The sequence below is a fragment of the Colletes gigas genome, unplaced genomic scaffold (assembly GCF_013123115.1).
Source record: "Colletes gigas isolate AHSC1104 unplaced genomic scaffold, ASM1312311v1 Colletes_gigas_Sc00014, whole genome shotgun sequence".
NCBI lineage: Eukaryota > Metazoa > Arthropoda > Insecta > Hymenoptera > Colletidae > Colletes > Colletes gigas.
The window spans coordinates 3243796-3267546 of NW_025106643.1; the positions used below are offsets into that span (position 1 = coordinate 3243796).

At 39.3% G+C, this 23751-nt stretch overlaps 1 protein-coding gene across 5 annotated transcripts in view; it reads left to right on the forward strand.

Moving 5' to 3' along the window:
* Positions 1 to 23751, forward strand: part of LOC122399634 (CUGBP Elav-like family member 2) — a 502219-nt gene that overhangs the window by 381406 nt on the left and 97062 nt on the right. For all 5 annotated transcript variants that reach the window (XM_043400456.1, XM_043400458.1, XM_043400459.1 and 2 more), the window contains exon 5: positions 23306 to 23354. In XM_043400456.1, the coding sequence (XP_043256391.1) occupies positions 23306 to 23354 (49 nt within the window). The remainder of the gene's footprint in view (positions 1 to 23305; positions 23355 to 23751) is intronic.

Genomic DNA, 23751 nt, shown 5'->3' on the forward strand with positions numbered 1-23751 from the left:
TTCGTTTCCACGAGTAGCGTCGAGTCGAGAGGTCTGTGTTGGCTCGGAGAAATGAGTCGAGTACTCCGGGGAACCCTTGTTACCCCCTGCCACACTCGACCTCCAACCCTCGTGATTCTACGAGCCCCTCCCCCCCCGGCGCCCGTCCCGCGTCGCCTCTTTTCTAGGTGCTCGAAAGTAGATTTATTTCACGGGGAAAGCGACTAGGACCTTTGATTCGGCTGTTCGTTTCGGTATGCTTGCTACCGCGGCCAATGGAATGCGTTGATACGAGCTAGACCACTCTGAGTAACTGTCCTGCGTTCAAACGGGCAAACGCGAACGTCCAGGATCCTGAATCGATACATGTTCCCCGGTTTCTCGCGGACAAAGATTGATAGAAGTCAGGTTTATACCGAGATGCGGTTAAGGGATGAAATTGTGGGGTACTGCAGGTATCTGAACAGTTTATACGAGTCAAAGGATACGGACAAACTTGTGGTATTGTAGCAATCTACGACAAACTTTGTGTTGATAAATTTCGAGTGAATATGTAGTCTCTGCGCTCGCCACCAGAGGGCTCGCGCTCTCACAAGCGTTCCAACGACTTCCCCAATATCCCAGTCGTCTGAGTCAGGGCCTGTTGGAAAGCCTTTCTGATGAAAATAAACTGGAATTAACACTTTGACAACTTTGAAATTGAAATTGAAATGTTAAATAAACTTATATAGGACGAAGTTTAACGTGGTTACGAAAATAAGTACCGAGGACAGATTTTAAGTTATGCAGTTTACAGTTGCTTAAAATCCAAGTTTTGGTCTCGTAAAAAATTCAAATTAGCCTCCTCAGACTACACCAAACTTTGCGTTGATAAATTTCAAGCGACTGTAGTCCCCACAAGATCAAATTAGAATTGAAGAGAGAGAAAGATTGGCTACTACTCAAACTGGTCAAATTTGCCTGTTCAAAGTCCATTGCTTAAAGTCTTTTATTTGGTTTCAAAATATTATATATCTCGAAAGCGGAGACAGATTGTATAATTTGCAGAATGAGAAGAGAGAACACGGTGCAGAGGAATCGGTGGGGAAATCGTTGTCGAATTTATAAATGCGTTCGGTCAGCATTGCACCGATGTTATTAAAGCACGCCTGAGACACAAGAGGCATTCGAACATTCGCGAGTGATATGCAAATGGGAAAACGAAACCGTTCTATGACGTACAACGCGGCGCGATCGACCGACCGTTGAATGCGTTGTCGCGATACAAAGGGAAGCAGAAATGGAAGACTGCTTTGGAGATTGATAAAGTGTCGTTGTGCTCGCCCGGTATCATTTCCTACTATCGATCACCTGTAAATACGATGGTATTGATTTCAAACGCGACCTGCATGTAATGCACGGATATCCCAGAAATGGTCACCCCACCACCGCGACGACAACAATATAAAGACAATGGAGATGTTGAATTTGCTAACCGACTCATGATGCTACAAAAGTCATCTCCTAAAGTTTCTTTTCAGCTTTGGCCATGGGTTCCACGAACTCATGATGTCTATTATACAAAGATTAGAGTTAGGCTGCTAGGGCTAACTCTGCTCCTCAACTCTCTCCTTCCTTCTGTAGGCGAACAGAGCACAGTTTAGAACCGATTTCAGACCAAACGGATCTCTAAGATACGAATTGTGGCGCTGCGTTTTTTTAGAAACACTAGACTATTCCCTTTGGGTAAAAAGTCCAAACTATGAACACTGTTGCGACATTCTCTACACGAATAACCCGTTGTCTTATTCTTTACGAGTTTGTGGCGCTGCTGGCTGAGGAATGGGTACGTCAAACATGAGAAATACGTCAAACAAGAGTCAATTTTGTCAATTTGGTGGTTAGGATTTAGAATGAGTGTCAGTGTCAGTGTCTGGGTATATTTATGTTAGTGTAAGGTTGCGGTATTTCTTGTGTTTCAAAAACCTCGTCTTCATGCATCATGCATCATCATATTGGTGGGGGTTGTTAGTTTACAACGAGTCTAGGTGTTTTTATTCGCGTTTTTATTAAAATAGCGATGGGGATCATAGTTCCCTATATTTATAAGTCAATCGAGGAATATATCCAGCGTGTCCCGTAAATAGTGTAAGAACCGGAAATAGGGGGGTAGCTGAGGCGATTCTGAATAACAATTTCCTTTGCAAAAATGTCGAACGGGGCTTCGTTTTTGAATTATTAACGAAAATATAGCAACCGAGAGGTCGGTGGAGCGCTTGTGAGAGCGCGAGCCCTCTGGCGGCGACTATGGGAAGCGACACCATAGAATAAAGACTAAATATTGTTGTTTAATTAGCTCCACAATTTCAACAGCATAAACTTATAAATTGTAGGACAGTTAACGACAGACTATAAGCAGAATTTGAAAGACCTCGAACAATAACAAAGACATCTACAAACTGTTAATTTTTGATATACCATATGACGCCATGTCAGTGAGATTGTTAACGCTTGATTCATCAACAAAGATATCATCGGTGTCACTGGCCTGTGTAGTGTTAACAACGATTAGCGATGACCGAATGCGTAAAATAGCCAATGGTACGGAATGATCATCGATATGTATCAACGCGCACCTAACTAGCAATCGAAGCTAAATCGAACACGAACTATGAAATAATATGTGACATTAAATTCCACGCATTAGATTCAATCTATCAGTTCGAAGGTTTGCAAGAACCAGTGGTACCAAAAGCGAAAATATTTTCATTCGTCACTCTAAGAAATGTCTCGACCTTCGAGTCCTTTATTTTCCATTTTTTTTAGAAATATAAATCCCTTTTACGCTTAAAGATCATTCTTAAGATCATCGCTGTCTCCCCGTTGCGAATGCCTCCGTTTTAATATTCTCATTTAGCAACGACAGGCTGCACGTTTGCTCCCATACATCTCCCCGGCGTCTTAACCTCGACGATCTTGCTCGTCCAGAATTTTCCCCGGTCTCCCCTCTCCGCCCTATAGAAAACCGTAGGCGGAGGGAAGCAGAAGTTGCGGAGGAGGACAATAAACCGTAAGGGTAAAAGAACGGCTGGCTCGTTAATTTTATTCGCGCGAGGCTCGAGCCGCTCCCCCCTCGCCACGGCCATTGAACGAAACAAAACGCGGCGCAACAACGAAGATTACTCAGCTTCCGTACCGGAGGCATTCGACGAAACGACCTATATTATACGACTTCTATACTAAGCTACGGCGTTAAGGAAAAGGGGTAAGGACGACGTTGGCGTGCAGAGCGATGAGGGGGGCGGAGGACTCTGTAAGAAAAAAAAATAGAGGAAAGGATACAATGAACAGCTCTTAAAATACTATGATACGAGGTATAATGACCTCGACGATATCATAAATATTATTTTATTATTTTTGTATTTTTTCTTTGTTTGTTTCCTCCAGGTTGAAACTTTCGATAGTACAATGGTTGTTCGACGTTTGAAATTACAAAATTGAAAAAAAAAAACAAAAAATGGACGTTTCGTTTGTTACGATTCAATACGTATGAATTTGATTGGTAGGTAGGTAGCGTATTTAAACAAAAATCAGAAGGAAGATTGAATATCTCGATACTCGTACCCTTATTATTACTGACGTTTCAATATTCGAAACGATCCTCAGCTCCTATTCTCCCTCTCGATCAGACCCGCGATAGAAGTGACTGAAAGGGTATATGATAAAATTTATGAGTTTTAGCGGATTCAATATCTCTCTATTGAACAGAATTTCGATGAAATCAATGGCAACCCCCCCGTTGCTGTATTCACTCGCGTACAGTCGCCACTCCGTGCCGGGGCCGTTCCATTTTTTAATTAGGGGAGTAGCTTTATATCTGTCGAAGTATCAGGCTTACGTGTGTCTGTTTTATTCGACTCGTTTTACGTGGAAATTGAAGTGCTTGTTTTCGTAATGTCTTAACTTTCGACGGACGCCATACCGCGTCAAAACAATTATTTTAATTGCGTGTTTCATCCGAAAACGATCTCTGATATCTGCTTACAGCAAAAACGGTGGTCATAGGAGGTATTGACGAAGCATATTCGTTATTAAAATATTGTTTTTTCCAATTGCCCAAAACTAAAATAAAAAAAATAAAATCTATTAATTTGAGGTCGATTTAATTTTCATTTGATGTTACGAGAGTCCTTCTTGTCGTATGGCTGAAAGAAACGAGAAATATTTGAGAAACCTGATGCCAGACAGGGTAGGAAACAGCTCCCTGGTGACGAGCGGCTGGTGCTTGCCACGTAACACCTCGACACGTAAAACACGGCTCATTTGCGAGTCGTATTTAACCGCGAACGCAACGACAAGTGTTATCTAAATCATTGCTCTGTTATACTATTTGCACCACACGTGTCGTACAGCCTTTTTGCCTGGCCGAGGAGCAACGACACTCGTTCACCTTTCGAGCACCTACAAGACCATCTTAAGTACGGGTGGATTTTCAGCCGTGGTGCCGAAAATAAATCACGTCTCATCGTCGCGGACGTGGATCATTCTGCCAGTCTCCTTTTCTTAAGCGCACGCGAACAGAGACGAACCGTTGTCTCCGTTTTTCCCTCAAGCCACGCGGAAAGAGATGGCGGCGGGGGACGATGCGCGGGTACGAGGCGTTTGACCCACATTTTCGTTTTAAATAACGCGAGTAGGAGCGCGTTTATTCTTCGGGGATACTCGCCTACGTTTTCCACGATCGTTTGTTCCGAAAGAGAGAGAGATAGTCGAGATACGCGACGAAAGAATCGCTCTTTGGCGCCGATTGAACTGATTTCAATTTTCCTCTCGGTGACTCCGATCGAAATTTTGTAATATTTTGTTTAATAATTCGCCATTATTAGTTTGTTCTATCGTTATAAACTGTCGAAGGGGTGGGTTTTTGAACGCACCTATATAATATTAAGAGACTCTTTAAAAGTAATGGATTTACAAAGTTGGTGAAAAGGATTATATTTATTTTTTATTTATGAAATTAGTGAAATGGGACTGTCTCAACCCCTAAATATACTAATTTATATCTCATTTTATTTCTTATATTTTTGCATATTAAGTGCATTCTGTAGTATTTTGGAAACTAAAATTTCCCACGAATGTATAAATATCTGAAGTTTAATTATGGCAGTTTCGTATGTCAGACAGTAAGAAAAAGAGATTCATCGTTTTACTCGATGACTATACTCTTTATTCTTTCGTTCTGTCTTTATTTATCAACTGTTAATATTGACATTCGATCCGTTTCATCGCTTTGGCGTTTGCTTTTGTTTGCAGTCTCGTCTCGTTGGACAAAGTATACATAGTATGTTTCTTATTTCGTAGTATGGGCACGGTATAGCAGTAGATGGACACGATAGGTGAAGAATAGCAGGCTTATATTTATTAAAAACAGTAACAAAGTTGTGAATTCATATATTGGTAACGGTAAAGTTACTTAACCTCCAACATCCATCTTAAAAAGTTGGCTATAAGTTATTGTTATTATGATGTTGAGTTTTTAGAGACACTGAGGACTATTCCACTTGCATTCTATTTCTTTTGGGTAAAGTCCAAACTATGAACACTGTTGCGACATCACTTCCACGAATTGTCTTATTCTTTACGAATTTGTGGCGCTGCTGGCTGAGATGTCGACTGAGCGCTTGTGAGAGCGCGAGCCCTCTGGTGGCGAGCACAGGAGGCAACACTACAAGTTGTTACTCGACATCTACATCATTTTTAGCGACGTTGTAACTTAGAAATGGCGAACTATTTGCTTTTCAGTTAACACGATTGATCGTTACAATCACTTTGCGACGCGTAATTCGCTCAGAATCGAGAATTAAAAACAATTAAACGACGCAAACACGAAGCATAAAAATAGAAAAAAAAAATTGGAAAATATATGAACTACAGACACTGGAAAGAAAATTCTTAAAATTATTTCTTTCCTCATCGAATGATTCTCCCTAACTCTGAGGAAGTTTACCCTCCGCCCTTTGACCTGTCATTACGCTACACGGTGCACTAACAAAAAATAATGATCGTCATTACGGCGTCCAGATAATGATCACGGACAAAGAAACATGAAGGGTTAGGTCAGTACGGTGAATCGAACCGTTTTAAAAATCTTCTACGAAACCAAAATTTTGATCTCAGGCAATTGCAAGAGACGGTTTATTCGTTCATTTACAGCGAACAATTTATTAAATATTGTTCGTTTTATTGAAATCGACGAGTGTAAATTTAAATAAACATCGTCATCGAAGTTTTCTCCTGATTAACGAAATAATTGCTGTAAACTATAACCCCTAAAATTTGTCTCGGTACTTATTTTTGCAACCTCGCTAAAATTTGTTTCTCAACTTGAGGATCAATTTTTAGTAACCAAACTTGTCACCCAAATAATATTTAAATTTAAACAACCCTGTTTGGTCCACAATTTTTATTTTCCTAATGCACTCTAGAGGAACGTGGATCTCGTTGGTCTCGCCGCCATCTTTAATTCTACGCCCGTTACGACGAACATTGTAGTTGGGATGGACAGTCCACCGAGATCGAAGGGTATTTTTGTAAATTTTATTGAAATCGACGTGTGCAAATTTAAATAAACATCGACATCGAAGTTTTCTCCTGATTAACGAAATAATTGCTGTAAACTATAACCCCTAAAATTTGTCTCGATACTTATTTTTGCGACCTCGCTAAAATTTGTTTCTCAACTTGAAAATCAATTTTTAATAACGAAACTTGTCACCCAAGTAATAGTTAAATTTAAACAACCCTGTTTGGTCCACAATTTTTATGTTCCTAATGCACTCTGGTGGAACGTGGATCTCGTTGGTCTCGCCGCCATTTTTAATTCTACGCCCGTTACGACGAACATTGTAGTTGGGATGGACAGTCCACCGAGATCGAAGGGTATTTTTGTAAATTTTCTATATAACAAACTGGGTTTGAGCTTTTGTATTATGAACGGTCCCTAAAAAGGTTCATAAATATACACGACGGTTTGTGAAACGTAGTCGAATGCACGCAGAGACACGCTCAAGTTTTCCAATTACACGGCCCCCGGGCGTTCACGTAGGGGTGGCGTTGCTCGTGTTCTTACGAATTGTTTGCCGGCGATCGGGCGGAAATTACAAAAGACAGGCTTTGTTTCGAAGTTTGATTGGTCGGTGCCCGCGAGAATAACGAAAACACGGTAAGCAAAAGAGGTATTCGATTCGATAGTCTTGATTATTGCGGCCGCGGAGCACCGTGGCCCGGCAACGACGGCCGCGGACTAAATTGCGTTCCATTTCTCACCAACTTTTTCAATTTGTCGCAACTCGGCCAACTAATTACCAGTCAAAATGACTTTTGCTGCCCGCCGTTGGCGAGGACGACGAGTGACGGGCCGGCGTTCCCGACCATACGCTCCCGGTATTCGGGAGACTTTACGCTGCGAGACGCTCGATTATGAGAACAAAGGACAGAATCGATTTAACGATTACAAAAACGGAATTGCAGCTTACCCGGGTGATTAACTTTGTTGCACAGGCTTGAATTAAGAGTTGGGAAACGGGGGACGGGGGGACGAAGACTAATTAGCTGTTTGGAGACTCCTCCTAGAAGCGTGGAAACGTTAATAGTCGAGTATCATGTTTGATGAATGATAAAACCGAGAATTAAGCTTCAAATAAAAATTTAGATTGTCCCAAATATTCAAAATAATTAGTGTAATCTATTTATTGAATTTCCAGTTTATATCATTAAAAATTGTGTATTTTAATATTATTGATATAGAATTGTTCCTTGCGTGTGCTTTATTTGAACGAAAATTGGAAATAAATCGACTTCATTTCGTAATATCGTGCAAGAGACGGTTTACTCGTTCATTTACAAAAAAAATTTAGATTGTCCCAAACATTCAAAATAATTAGTGTAATCTATTTATTGAATTTTCAGTTGAAATTATTCAAAATTGTGTATTTTAATATTTTTGATATAGAATTGTTCCTTGCGTGTGCTTTATTTGAACGAAAATTGGAAATAAATCGACTTCATTTCGTAATATCGTGCAAGAGAAATGCAAGGGACGGTTTACTCGTTCATTTGCAGCGAGCAATTTATTAAATATTGTTCGTTTTATTGAAATATCGACGCGCGTAAATTTAAACAAATATCGACGTCGAATCGAAGTTTCCTCCTGATTAACGAAATAATTGCTGTAAACTACGCGCGCGGGAGTTCATTTCTCGATCGCGTAAATAACATCGACGTGCCGTCATCTTTCGTTGATAATAAACGATGGATTTCCACGGACGAATATACCGTTAGTTTCACGGATTTAAATCGAAAAGCACGTATTAAGCAACGCGAATCGATACACAAATATGTTTCTTTCCGCGATTCGTGCGACGATATGCAATTTCCATTGACATGTTCCTGTTTGCTCGTTAATACCCACGTCACTCAAGTTTAATTCGAAATTAAATTTATAAGTCTATTTAACACTAGATTTACGGGGCATTAAACGCACGTATATTTACTGATACCTTTCATGTTGATAGAATACAATTTTTTTTGAAATTAGAATATGTATTCGTGCCATTGCATCGATCAAATTTAACGTAAGTTGTTAAAAAATAATATTTACGTTTTTTGCAATTTTTAATGTGGAATCAAACATTCGTGAAATTGACGATTTTCGTAAAATTTGTAAAAGTGTTAAATTTAGACATTTTATTCGATGATGCAAAAATTTGTTGATGCAACTTAATAAATGACTGCATTGTCAGTATATTCTATAGTTACAAATCAATATTGCACAAACCTAATTTTTAATTAATTTTGTAGAACAATATCCAATTATCTTCCATTTTTATCTCATCAATGAAATATTTCTTTCTTTATATCACTAGCTACTAGGGTTGTTCAATAAGTCCTTAGAAAAGATAGATAAACAAACTATTTTAAGTAGATTTTCCTTTATTTTTCATCATAATTGCCTTTTAACACTTTTCCAGGCGTTTTCCAACTGTTTTAAACCATCTAAAAAGTAAGATTTCGAAAGATCCTCAAAATAGGCATCTGTTTGGGTGGTGACCGCCATTTTTTTAAGTTTGGAAATAAAAGAAAAGTCACTAGGGGCCAAATCTGGTGAATACGGTGGATATTGTGATAATTCGAACTTATTTTATTCGATGATGCAAAAATTTGTTGATGCAACTTAATAAATGACTGCATTGTCAGTATATTCTATAGTTACAAATCAATATTGCAGAAACCTAATTTTTAATGAATTTTGTAGAACAATATCCAACTATCTTCCATTTTTATCTCATCAATGAAATATTTCTTTCTTTATATCACTAGCTACCAGGGTCGTTCAATAAGTCCTTAGAAAAGATAGAAAAACAAACTATTTTAAGTAGATTTTCCTTTATTTTTCATCATAATTGCCTTTTAACACTTTTCCAGGTGTTTTCCAACTGTTTTAAACCATCTAAAAAGCAAGATTTCGAAAGATCCTCAAAATAGGCATCTGTTTGAGTGGTGACCGCCATTTTTTTAAGTTTGGAAATAAAAGAAAAGTCACTAGGGGCCAAATCTGGTGAATACGGTGGATATTGTGATAATTCGAACTTAAATTTCACGATTTTGGCCATCGAAACTGCACAGGTGTACACTCGTCCATTTTCTTGATGCAAAAGGAAGTTCCTTGCTTTAATCGACAATAAAAATGAACCATGTGATGGATATAACCGAGACTTTGACAGCTGTCTAGTGACTCTAGTAAAAATTACTAAAAATAAACCATTTTCTAGGGACTTATCGAACAACCCTATCCAGTCAAGAAAATTAAATCATCGTTTATTTTATTGGTTATCGACCGTAGAAGGCGCTGTAAATTTCCCAGCTTTCGACCCAGCCTGTACATTTTTCATTCGAAACGTTGAAATTCGCGGGAAATGTGATCGCGACACAGATTTGCTTTTCTTTCCGACACGGTATTCATCCTTTATTTCCGCGTGCTCGAGATGCGTTGGCCCGCTGCCTCGGAGATTTCTTTTCAGAAATAGAAGAGAGAAATGCCATTAGCCCTGCGCTATTCGTCGCGTAATCTCGTCGCTGAAGTGTCGCAAGAACGATGGAATTTCTCGGATAAATTTTGCCGGGGGAAAAAAATAAATACTACGAACGCAGAGATACGAGAGCGACAATGGGTAAGGCGGTGCGCAATCCCGCTGGCAAACGCTCGCGTGTGTCTGCTGGGTGCCCGATTGCATCTTGGGAATAAAACAAAAAACATGAAACGGTCCAGCAAAAATTAAAAACATCGTAACGATTGAGATCGAACAAAGTCGCGTTTAAAAAAGTTGACTTTAAAGCTGCTCAAGGTTGTAAAAAGTGTCTAGATTGCCTGGTCTAAATATCTGATTAAAAACAAATACCAGTTGGCCACGAAGGTGGGTCAATTTTGACCAGTATTCGAGGTTCATCAATTACTCTGATACGAAATATGAAAGTACTATTTTCTATTGTCTATTTTTTTTTGGGGGGGGGGTGCAATACTGGCACTATCAGGTTGGTAATAACACCATTTATCTTCGATTTTTTAATTTTTAAATTCTCTGTTTCCTACTTCCACATGTCTCCTGTTCCTTGCTCCAGTTATTCCCCTCCTTTCTACTCTTTTAACTCCTTCTCCTCCCCCTGATCATCTTCTTCTCCCCTAACCTCGCCTTAAAGCTAGCCTTAACCTATTACAAAAGGCAATGAAACTAAAATAACACTGCTTAATTACTAATTATCACTATTAGGAACATACTCCTCTCCCTCCTATCGAAATATGAAAGTAACCACGTCCAACTGATCGCTGTTGGTAGACCCAGGGAAACGATCTTCCCCCTCTGACGTTCTGTTTGAAACTGAGATACTCTGAACGCGTTAAAAGAATCGCCTAGTAGAGTGCTGGTGGTTTATATTTGAACGCGATATCAATTTGACGAAGGAAAACACCGAATCGGTACCGAATTGGCATCCAATCTGTTCGTCGCTGCGAAAATAAGGACGCGTTCGATTCTTCCGTGGACAGGAAAGAAATTACGACACGGCTCGCTTTGACGGGGATATTTCGGTGACAAGTGGAAAAAAGGGGAGTGAGAGGGGTACGGGGGGCCCCAGGGATGATGGAAACGGGTAAGCGGAAGAAGGATAAGGGTGACCCATGAGAGTAGGACATCAGAGGGATGACCCGATAGCGCACGGGAGAGGAACAGGCAGAGGGCGTGTTGCCAACTGCAGTTTCGCAACGGCATTCTTCAAATCGATTCCCATTTCATTGAGAAATGTGGCACGCCGGCGAAACCACCCGCCCTTGTCGAATAGAAGCGCGAAATGGAAATGGATCGCGGGAACGCATTCTTGCGAAACGACCGGGAACCATTTCCCCTGAAAATAAACCGCCGGATAATCGGACATAATTGCCTTTATGAAACGGAATTACGTACTTCCCGGGGGGCACAGGGGGGGAAAGGAATCACGGATTTTGCGTTTAGTTTTATTTCGACCGCTGGAAATTTCATGGCTCGTTTCCACGCTGCCAAATGGCGGCTGACTGATCGATGCTACCACGAATTGCTGCAACTACGATCCTGGACAAAGAGATTATATTTTTTCGTATTTTATATTATAAACCGAAGAAAAGTAATCTTTGAGTATGCCTGTAACCCCCTAAATATCATCCACAATATTTATTTTCCTCTGAACTCTCGCTTGGTGCTCGACGAGTCGATTATACCTCGAATCAACGTTGCGTTGCGAGATTTCACCATAGTAATTTCCTTATACGCTTAATAATAGTTCAGTCCCGCACACTCTCCTCTAAAAGAAGCCTAACTCGGTACACGAGCGTTTGTAACTCGAGATCGGCTCGCTGTTCCGCTCGATTCTAATGTATCTCGTTCGTTGCTGGATCAAATTTCGTTTATCCGTCCCGGCTAAGTGAAATACGCTAGTTCCAAACTAGCAAAGGGCAATTCTACGAGGAAAAGTTACTTTTCGTTGAGAAAATCGATTTTTAAAATTGTCATTGACATTATTTAGAAATTAAATAGTTTTTCGTAAAAATATCACCGATGGATCGTTGATCTCAATCAGATTATTTTCAATTGCGTGCAAAAGGAAATATGTACTTCGTCAAGGAGACCTCACAAATTCTTTGATAGTACTCTTTCGAGGATACAATAAGTAATATGGAAAAATTGATTCGATTAACCGCGCGACGCTTATAAACGAGAGGAACTGAAATTTGATCGCTCTTGTCTCTTCTCGATGCAAGGCTCGTTCAATCTTAAATTGCAAAAGAGATTGCCTACCATTTTACACTGCCGTCTGAGGATAACGAAAGTGTAACGTAAGATCCTAAATCTAATAATTAATTTATACGTGGTATTAAAGCTCTTGGTAATCTGAATAAAACGCTCTTGAAAACAAATTTTTACAAGAGAAATTTTTTAGAAAACAATTGTTTACGAAAAAATGACATAGTAATTATGCAAACACCCTGTACACAAACTTAAATTCATTTTCAATTAGATAAACAATTTATAATCCAGTTTTACTGGACACAAGTCAATCAATAGGAATTGCTGAAACATTTTTGTGTGCATGGTGTCAAAGTTAATGTGAAAATAAACATAGAAGATAGCAAAAATTATAGTAGGTGATATGGTCATTGGATAGAGGATGAAATCCCCTTTAAAATGAGCGTTTGTACGAGTCGATAGCTCTATTAGTTCCGGAGATATAGCGATTTTAGTTTCGAGTCGATGTGATGGCTAGTTGCGGAGATATAAGGGTCCGGAGTGTTTGTTTACGTTTCATTGAGGTCAATGAACTCCCACGCGCGAGACTAGGTCACTCAGTCGCGACTCACGTGCGACGCGTCAGACGGAGACAGAGATAGTCAAATTAAGAAAAACACCCCTCCACATAAATTACGATATCTCGATAACGGAAATTCGAAACGACAAAAACCAAAAGCCATTCTAAAGGGGAAGGTTCACCCCTTCTAACGATTGCTCATTTATGCAAAAAGCATGAGTAGTTTCGAAATTACACGCGTGTAAAGTTTGACTATTTTCAATACGCGTTTTTGGACTGTTTTAAGACAGTGGAAACACAAAATTCTCTACTTTCTTTATTGCTATACATATATTTCCTATTTACGTCGGGGGCTAACCAGAATTTGGTATCAAAGTCTGTCCAGTTTTTTACAAAAAATCGTGGTAAAATGAAATGAATTAAATGGCCCCAAAATAATATTGTGTTAGAAATTCTAAACGAAACAAGTTAAAACGGTTTAGTGTCGAGACAACGTTATTATGTTTAATTCATAAATGACTGTCAAGACTCGCGAATGCATTTCACGAGCCCCGTTCGATCGAGCACGATGGAGGAGGAAGTCTGTAGAAAATAAACAGATGTCAGTCACGCATAAATGATCGTAACGTGCATTCGGGCAGATGAGCGCGCACACGCGTATCAATCACACGGGTAGTTTACCGAGTGCCGGCTTGCCAAGTAATTTAATCACTTTTAGTCCCCCGTCGGTATTCCGTAAAATCCAGTCAATCGACTGCAACCGATCCGATCGTATTCGCCAATCGTAGCGCGTTAAATTATCCCTCATAACCGAGCGCGTCGTCGTTCGATATTTCCGCGGAAAATCATAGATCGGTGTTCTCCTCGCGTCCGTTGTTTTCCATAGTTTTTCCGCCGTTCGACGAGCAACGATGCATTTTTAGAAATCGCGTTAAAAAACAAAACACGAAATAGATAGATATTACGATCGCTACTTCGACAAACGATTTCGTTAACGGTGCAACGGAATTATTTTCTTTTTTTTTTGGTTTTCCGCCTCGCGTGTCGATACATTTGAGGGAACGCGATTAATCGATCGACGACGGTCAACGCTCGCGTTTACGCGGAAATTATAACTCATAACTATTCGCATAGATATTGGTGTTTTTCGTGGTATCGACGCTCCGTTTTTCTCCAGTTTAGTCGTTGAATTTCAATCGTTTTTAACGAAGAAGTTCGCACGAATGTATGATAAGGTATATTTTGTGTTTTTCTCTGACGATCAAAGATTGTTGTAATATTCTTGGAAATTTGTAACGTGGTAACATGCCTTTTACCTTTTGTTTTTGAAGTTTACCATCTTTTAGACGTTTGATAGTTTGAAGGTGCGTGTTCCACCGATTTCGAGGGTTCCTCCACCCTGGAACGCCATTATTCTACGTGTAAGGGCGGTACAGGTTCTTTTGTTGTCGCTTTCCTGCCCGATGGTGTGCAAATTTCGTTAGGTACGCGGTTCGAACATCGATGAAAATCGTGCCCCGCAATACCCGGAGACGCAATAACGTCGATTCGTTGATACCCGCGTCGAGAGTACACGGGGCGTAGGACTTACGTATTTCGCCAACGTAAGCGTAGGAGTGTTCAAAGTTTCCAAAAGGGAGGGGGGAAGGCTCGGATACGCGGGCGAGGGTGGAAGACCGTCGACGTGGCGGAAATGAAGACGAGATCGTACGGTGGATAAGCCGGCAAAAACCCTCGAGAACTCGCTGCTACATCAATAACTGAAAAAGAACTTCTTTTCGGAAGGAGCCCGCGCGCCCGCGGAAATTGAATAACGTCGTCGCGTTTACTGATTTCACCGGAAGCGGAGGACGTTTGCGAGCAACTCTGGTCACGATAACGATGACAGTGATCAGTACGCGATAAAAATTTATGTGAATGGGGGCTACGACTCGTGCGTGAGCAATTTTTATTGTGGAGAATCTATCCGGATCCCTCGAGTCGTTCCACGTTGCACCCACAAATTGGTTTGAGGATGTTTGATCAGTCAAGATATTGCTCAGAATATCTGCAGGTTCATTGATGAAGTTATAAGATTGAGAATATAAAAGATTCTGGATATTATTCGTCGAGTGATGTTTAACTTGAGGACTTGAAGGTGTTTGAGGATGTTTGAATAGCAAAGATACTGGTCAGAATATCTGCAGGTTCCCTGATGAAGTTATAACATCAAGAATATAAAAGATTCTGGATATTATTCGTTGAATGATGTTTAACTTGAGGACTTAAAGGTGTTTGAGTATGTTTGAACAGCAAAGGATCTATCCTACCTATCTATCTACCTATTTAGGGATCAGAATATCTGCAAGTTCCCTAATAAAGTTATAAGATTGTGAATACAAAAGACAGTGAATATTATTCATTAAGTGATGTTTAACTTGAGGACCTAAAGGTGTTTGAGGATGTTTGAATAGCAAAGATACTGGTCAGAATATCTGCAGGTTCCCTGATGAAGTTATAACATCAAGAATATAAAAGATTCTGGATATTATTCGTTGAATGATGTTTAACTTGAGGACTTAAAGGTGTTTGAGTATGTTTGAACAGCAAAGGATCTATCCTACCTATCTATCTACCTATTTAGGGATCAGAATATCTGCAAGTTCCCTAATAAAGTTATAAGATTGTGAATACAAAAGACAGTGAATATTATTCATTAAGTGATGTTTAACTTGAGGACCTAAAGGTGTTTGAGGATGTTTGAATAGCAAAGATACTGGTCAGAATATCTGTAGGTTTCCTGATGAAATTATAACATCAAGAATATAAAAGATTTTGAATATTATTCGTTGAATGATGTTTAACTTGAGGACTTAAAGGTGTTTGAGTATGTTTGAACAGCAAAGGATCTATCCTACCTATCTATCTACCTATTTAGGGATCAGAATATCTGCAAGTTCCCTAATAAAGTTATAAGATTGAGAATACAAAAGACAGTGAATATTATTCATTAAGTGATGTTTAACTTGAGGACCTAAAGGTGTTTGAGGATGTTTGAATAGCAAAGATACTGGTCAGAATATCTGTAGGTTTCCTGATGAAATTATAACATCAAGAATATAAAAGATTTTGAATATTATTCGTTGAATGATGTTTTGACTGGGAAAAATTTTAATGGGCGATTCTAGAGGCCAAAATAGGACGAAAGTCAAGAATACCAATTTGTTGATGAAGGCTTCGTTAAACAGTTATTATTATTTAAAGTTTCGCCACTACTGAATTTTTTTCTCGAAAATGCGCAGGATTTCGGGGGTGTGCCTAATCACCAAAAATGATTGCAATTGACCCCTGCAACCGAAAATAATTTTTCCAAAACGATTCGAAATTTTTATTTTCCGTCGAAAAATTTCACACCTTCTCGAATTTTTTTCTCGAAACTGCGTAGGATTTCAGGGGTATGTCTATTCATCAAAATTGATTGTAATTGACCCCTCCAAGTAAAAATAATTTTTTCAGAACGATTTGAATCTTTTCAATTTTGCCGAAAAATTCGTCTTACTGAATTTTTTTTCTCGTAACTGCGTAGAATTTCGGGGGTATATCTATTGACCAAAAATTATTGTAATCGACCCCCGCAACCAAAAATAATTTTTCCAAATCGATTTGAAATTTTTTTTTACCGTCGAAAAATTTCACACCTTCTCGAATTTTTTTCTCGAAACTGCGTAGAATTTCGGGGGTATATCTATTCATCAAAATTGATTGTAATTGACTCCTCCAAGTAAAAATAATTTTTTCAGAACGATTTGAATCTTTTCAATTTTGCCGAAAAATTTGTCTACCTTTTGAATTTTTTTCTCGAAACTGCGTAGGATTTCAGGGGTATATCTATTCACCAAAATTGATTGCAATTGACCCCCGCAATCGAAAATAATTTTTCCAGAACGATTTGAAATTTCTTTTTTTCGTTGAAAAAAGGCACCTGATTAGATATTCAGTAAAGAATTTTTTTCTCGAAAGTGCGTAAGATTTCGAGGGTATGTGTAATAACCAAAAATGATTGTAATTGACCTCCGCAACCGAAAATAATTTTTTTAGAACAACTTGAAATTTTTGAATTTAATTGTTAATAACTTTTTAAAAAAGCCTCAGTTAAGAAATTGATATTCTTGATTTTCGTCTTATTTTGGCCTCTAGAAACCCCCATTAAAATTGTTTCCAAGAGTAGCCGAACACCCTGTATAGTTTAACTCAGACCTAAAAGTGTTTGAGCACGTTTGACTATGACTCAATACGATTCTTCATTCGTTACAGAACAATTGCGTTTCCTCTTTTCAAAGTAACAAGTCCCCAAGTTGAAACACCGTTTTCGAAAATAGACGCACCCGTTTGTTATCCTAGACGCGATCAACAGGTCCCAGTTTTCAACGAGGAACGAGTTAGCCGGGACGCTTTTAGCCACATAATCCTTAATCTGGTTTAAGTCTAACAGCGCGAAGGTGTCTCGAAACGCATTCCCGTTTGTCCAATTTCATCACGCGGCTCTAATTTCCAACTGGACGCGGTCGAAAGATTGCAATTCTCCAGAGAGGGAACCAGGGCTGACCGGAAATGGAATCACCGCAACCCCACTCCTTTCCGTTTACCTCGAAGGCGCGAAACGGCCCCCAACCGAAGTTCGCGCGAGGAACTCGATTTAAAGTTGCGGCCGCTGCTTACGTATTCTCGTTTTCCCGGGTCGTTTCCGCGGCAAGGCCACCGGGCTTCTTTATTCTCCTTAGGTCGCGTCCGGACTGCTAAAGTAGCAATTCCGTTTTCGCCGGTTCGGCCGCCTCCTCCTCGTCTCGTGACTTTTAATCACGACTCCGTTTCGAACGTCGGTGGGAGGGTAATTTTTATAATCCTCGCGGAAAAAAGAAAGAATACCAGGTCTACAGGGTCACGCGGAAGCGACTTTAAAGTCGCCCCGACTGCCACGCGCTCGCACTTTAAACCACCCTCCACCCTCACGGTTGCCTGTCCTCCTCCGCGTTATTCTTCCTTCTCTCTCTCTCTCTCTTCGTTCTCGCCACGAGACTCTTCAATTCCCGAACCCCAACCCACCCATCCACCTGCTGTCGCTTGCCTTCTGGTCCGTGGAACTACAAAAGTGCTACTTCTCACTTTCACCGTCTGCTGACTCCGACTCCGACTCCGGCGACTTTTAATCTCCGCGACTCGCCTTCCCGTCCGCGAGATACGCGCACTTTTATGATATTCGAGCCCCGTGGATTCGGGGGACGAAAGGGCGCGAATAAAAGGGACGGATAAAGGGCGGCCAGGTTGGGGAAAGGGGGCTCGCGGAGTTAAAAGTTACACCACCGACGGGATCCCCGGGTAGGCTACGCCGTCTGAGCGAACAAGGAATGCGATTCCCGCTTGGACGAAGAAAGGGCCCGGCGCGAAAGTGCAACCTTCCGGGAGTATTGAAATCAACGAGGAAAGTTTCGCGATATTTATCCGCAAGCCAAGTCGATTTCAAATTTCGAGGCTCGTTCGAGGGGTCTCAGAAAAGGGAAAGTGTCGAGCTTCAGCGCTTCGAGGTATTTAAGGGTTGATATTAAAAAAAAGAAAACTATCTTCCTAAATATAACACGGAATACGAGTGGGAGTAACTGTATGTGGCGTGTCGCTTCTCGTGCTCGCCACCAGAGGGCTCGCGTTCTCACAAGCGCTCGACCGACCTCTCGATTGCTATACAGGGTGGTATTGTTACAAATCATAACTCCGTTATTATTGCATTTTCGAAAAAATGCCAAAGGAGAAAGATAAATGGTTCGAAGAGCACTATATCTGTAGGCCTTTAAATTTTTTTTAGATGCAACAGTGCATGTGCAATTAACAATTGCATCATTTCTTTAAATAGGAATGCATATTTTCTTTTACACAGATCGATTCTTTTGTTCGTTCTACGTAAAAAATGATTGGGGTACCATGGCCAAAAAATTATCAGATCTCGAGATATTTTCAAAAAATGTCTTTATATCGCAAAATGAATATTAAATAAATATTAAATAAACGCACAGAAGCGTACGAAAAAAATATGTTTTCTCCTTTTCAACGCACCCTAATCGAACAGTCAAATTTTTATATAAACTATATTTTTTTATACCTGCAATTTACAATTTACAAGCATTCAAATAAAAATGGCTACTTTAAAAGATTCCAAAAGAAAATTTATCAAGATTCTTATCGATCATCGTTCCCAAGCGAGTATTATGCTTGATGGCTGCCATGGAACGCTAAATGTCATCGAGAAGTTATTGCAAATGGCGGTTGGGGGTGTCGAAACATCGGTTTGTTTTTTAGGCGAGCCGATATCGCGGCGGTTCGACTTGGAGGAGATCAGTGTGTACAAAATCATGGAATCGAGCGCAATATAAAGGTACGATGCAGAAACCACTAAACCCAAACGCGAGGGTCGCGTTTAGCATATATATGAATTTCATACTGGCTCACGCCACGATACGAGAAATTCCTTTTCGTCTGGAAGATCGAGAAGATTCGCAAATAGAATATCTTGAACTTCCGCTCCTGAATATTGTACGCTCTTAAGCGAGCTATTGCTCCTATCCCTCCCCCAACCCTCTGGACCCTCCGAACGCCCGACACGCTAAAGAGCTACTTTACCGTAGGGGAATAAGAAACAAAAAAAAGAAGAAAATTTCATTGTGAATTTTTAAAACTGCGCATAACGGATTTCATCTTTCTTGCTCGTATGAAATTTCTTTTCTGTTTAACATTTTAAACGCCGCGGAGAGCGTGAACAATTAATTCTTAATTAGACGTCTATCGTGTCGGCGCATTCTATTTCGAATAATTGTCTTTCTTTAAACTGAATCTAGGTATGACAACAGCTAATACAAATTAAAAATTTTCGTTTCTCTTATTGCATAATAACCTCAAACTCAACACTATCCATTTGTACGTACGGTTAAGAATTTTTCAAAAATGATTCGAAGATCGTGTAATTAAAAGTAGTCCAAATATGGTCGCGTTTAACCTGATTTTATTTATGAAATTTTTTATAAATAGAGATATGTATTTGTTAGATTTAAATTTCGACAATTTGCCTGGACAAATATAAACGATGCAGCCGGGGGGGTTTTAATAATCGTAATAAATAAATTCTCGAGCCGCGAGTTCTATGGATTACATAGAATAGTTTGCAATTAATTTACTCTAGGATAACAGCGCTGGGAATTTTCGACGAAGGGATCAAGTTGGTGATTTAGGGACTGGGTCAAATTCAAGCTATTAGGCAACTATCCAAACAGCATAGTCGGCCGTGCTATTTATTACCTTGAAAAAGAGTCTTTACGTGTCTTCATGTTCAATTTATGTCCGCGTGTAATTCTTGACGGAATACTTCTTCGTTCTTATATTGGACTGAGTTATAAGCGACTGGTCGTTTACAGTGAGTCCATCTTTAATCATCAAAGTGGATCCATAAAACACGCAATGGACACGAAATTTGACTCGAATTAAGGAGAATTCCCCCCCTATTCGATATGGGTACAAATGATTTTAAAACAAACCAAATCTGACGATCTTGCATCTTGAAAATACTACAAAATGGATTCTTTATGTACAGTAATTAAAAATTAATTTTTCTATGGTCGTAAACAACCCCTGACTTTGCGTGATCCACTCTCCCTCCCACCAGCTCCCTTTTGTATTATATCTGTCCCCGATGAAGAGTCCACAGAGAAGAGACGTCGCGAGTAACCTATTTTCCAGAATGGCAAATGAGACCTCTGCTTTAGCTATCAGCACGTTTCCTCGTTAGCGTGAGACTATCGGAAGATATCTCCAGCCGAGAGTAATGATCGACAACATCCTATGTCAATAGGGAACCTCATCGACTCTGACTGATATTGCGTTTTCCTATTTCAATGCGAATACCATCTTTCCAAGCTCTTTGTTTAAACTTCGGTCATTACAACCGGTTATACAGGGTGTTCGACCATCTCGAGGAAAAATTTTAATGCCAAAATAAGACGAAAATCAAGAATACCAATTTGTTGATGGAGGCTTCGTTAAGAAGCTGTTGACGTCTAAAGTTCCGCTAGAAGTAAATTTTTTTCTCGAATGTGAGTAGGATTTTGGGAATATGTGTATTCACCAAAAATGATTGCAATTAATCCCTCTAGCTAAAAATAATTTTTTTTGGACGATTCGAAATTTTGTTTTTCGACGAAAAATTTCAATACATATTTGAATTTTTTTCTCGAAAGTGGGTAGGATTTCAGGAATATGTGTATTCACAAAAAATGATTGTAATTAACCCCCCTAGCTAAAAATATTTATTTTTGGACGATTCGAAATTTTGTTTTTCGACGAAAAATTTCAGTACCTATTCGATTTTTTTTCACGAAAATGGGTAGGATTACGGGGGTATGTGTATTCACCAAAAATAATTGTAATTAACCCCACTAGCTAAAAATAATTTTTTTTTGGCAATTCGAAATTTTATTTTTCGACGAAAAATTTCACTACCTATTCGAATTTTTTTCACGAAAATGGGTAGGATTTCAGGGGTATATGTAATCACCAAAAATGATTGTAATTAACCCCTCTAGCTAAAAATAATTTTTTCTGGACGATTCGAAATTTTGTTTTTTGACGAAAAACTTCAGCATCTATTCGAATTTTTTTCTCGAAAATGGGTAGGATTTTGGGGGCATGTCTATTCACCAAAAATGATTGTAATTAACCCCCCTAGCTAAAAATAATTTTTTTTTGACGATTCGAAATTTTATTTTTCGACGAAAAATTTCAGTACCTATTCGAATTTTTTTTCTCGAAAATGGGTAGGATTTCGAGAGCATGTCTATTCACAAAAAATGCTTGTAATTAACCCCTCTAGCTAAAGATAATTTTTTTTTTACAATTCCAAATTTTATTTTTCGACGAAAAATTTCAGTACCTATTCGAATTTTTTTTCTCGAAAATGGGTAGGATTTCGTGGATATGTCTATTCACCAAACATGATTGTAATTGACCCCCCTAGCTAAAAATAATTTTTTCTGGACGATTCGAAATTTTGTTTTTCGACGAAAAATTTCAGTACCTATTCGAATTTTTTTCTCGAAATTGGGTAGGATTTCGAGGGCATGTCTATTCACAAAAAATGCTTGTAATTAACCCCTCTAGCTAAAGATAATTTTTTTTTTACAATTCCAAATTTTATTTTTCGACGAAAAATTTCAGCACCTATACGAATTTTTTTCTCGAAAATGGGTAGTATTTCACGGTTATATGTAATCACCAAAAATGATTGTAATTCACCCCCGCAACTGACAATAATTTTTCCAGAATGATTTGAAATTTTTTAATTTAATTTTTAAAAAATTTTTCCCAGTGGTGGCTAAATATTCTATATAATCTCGAAAGAAACCAAAAAGCAGTGTCTCTTTTTAAAAAAACACGACAATTTTGCCTTGTAGCAATTCTACTTTGTTCTTTTCATTACACAAAGCGGATATGTGCGAAATGAAAACACGATAAAGACAATTAAAATAGACACACGTTGCAAGAAAAAAGAAATAAAAAGAAACGCTGACTCCGACCGCGTTACGTTGCAAACGGAAATTTAATTTTCCGCGCGCATTCCTTTTCTCTCGTGGGCGCTGTAGAATATTTCTTGTTCGAGGCTCAGGAATTTTACACAAGCAAATCGATTCGAAACAATGACACTCCTCCGCCCTTCCCCGACAGCGATTACGCGTTCGTCTCTGCAAGAATGTGCGCTTTGGAATTCCCTTCCATCGCTTACGTACGAATCTTAACGCCACGATAAACTTGCAGTTGTGTTCACGAAGAGAGGTTCCTCCAAACGGGACTAGCTTTCAAGACACTGAGACTTATGAGAAATATTTTATAAAATCTAGCCAACCGCGTTTGTACTTCTAACTCAAATAACCTTCGTGCCAGAATTCCTTTTCTTTTTTTCCGTATTTTGCAATGCCATGAATATGAAGAATAATGGAATACATTTGGAAACGCTGCGTAGCAGAACGTCGTACGAAATTTGTTTTAATCAGCCCGCGGTTGCATAATGAACGAGACAATTTACTAACGCGAAGTGGAAACGATTTTGACTGGAATGGAACCTGAAGGAATCTGTAAAATAAAACTAGAACAGCTCCACGGTCGTTTCCGTACGGGTAACGCGAAAACGAGCAGTAACTACGGAAAATAGAGCCGGGGTCCTTGCATATTTCAAGATGTCCCGATGGCGCTACGAACGAATTTCGCATGCTCGTTCCGGTACCGCTCTAATGTGGCAGTTCCAGTACGCTCTTAATAATAAACCGGTCTTTCCCGCGCGAAATTAAACATTTCCAGGCCCGGGGCCGGCGTTAAAATTAAATTGTTACGAACGCGCGATTTAAATTATTGAGCGACCCCTTTATTTCTATTTTTTTCGTTACAGATGCGGCATCCGATTCAAATGAAACCGGCGGACAGCGAAAACAGAAACGGTGAGTAAAAATTCAACGGTTCGTTTCGAAGAACTTTACAGTATTCATTTTTCTGTTTGCCTCGTAAGCGTTTCATTCAAATCTAAATTGGGTAAGCGTGCTTCACGTGTTCCATGGCGCCCCAATTTCACGCGTCTAATGGAAATATAGTGTAATACCAGGGGACTGGACACAGTTGAAATAACTATCACCTAGTATAATACATAATTATGTAAATGAAAGTAATAAATACACTCGTTGGTAAACTACGAGTCTGTGAAAATAAATTTCGAAATTTGAACGATGTATCTTTTTTAGACTAAACTGCGACTTTCAATCAGAGCTCATTGAAATATTTCTGTGCAACAGTTATTTATTTAATTGCAATGAAAAAGTTTTATTGCTGTGCATTGTGGAG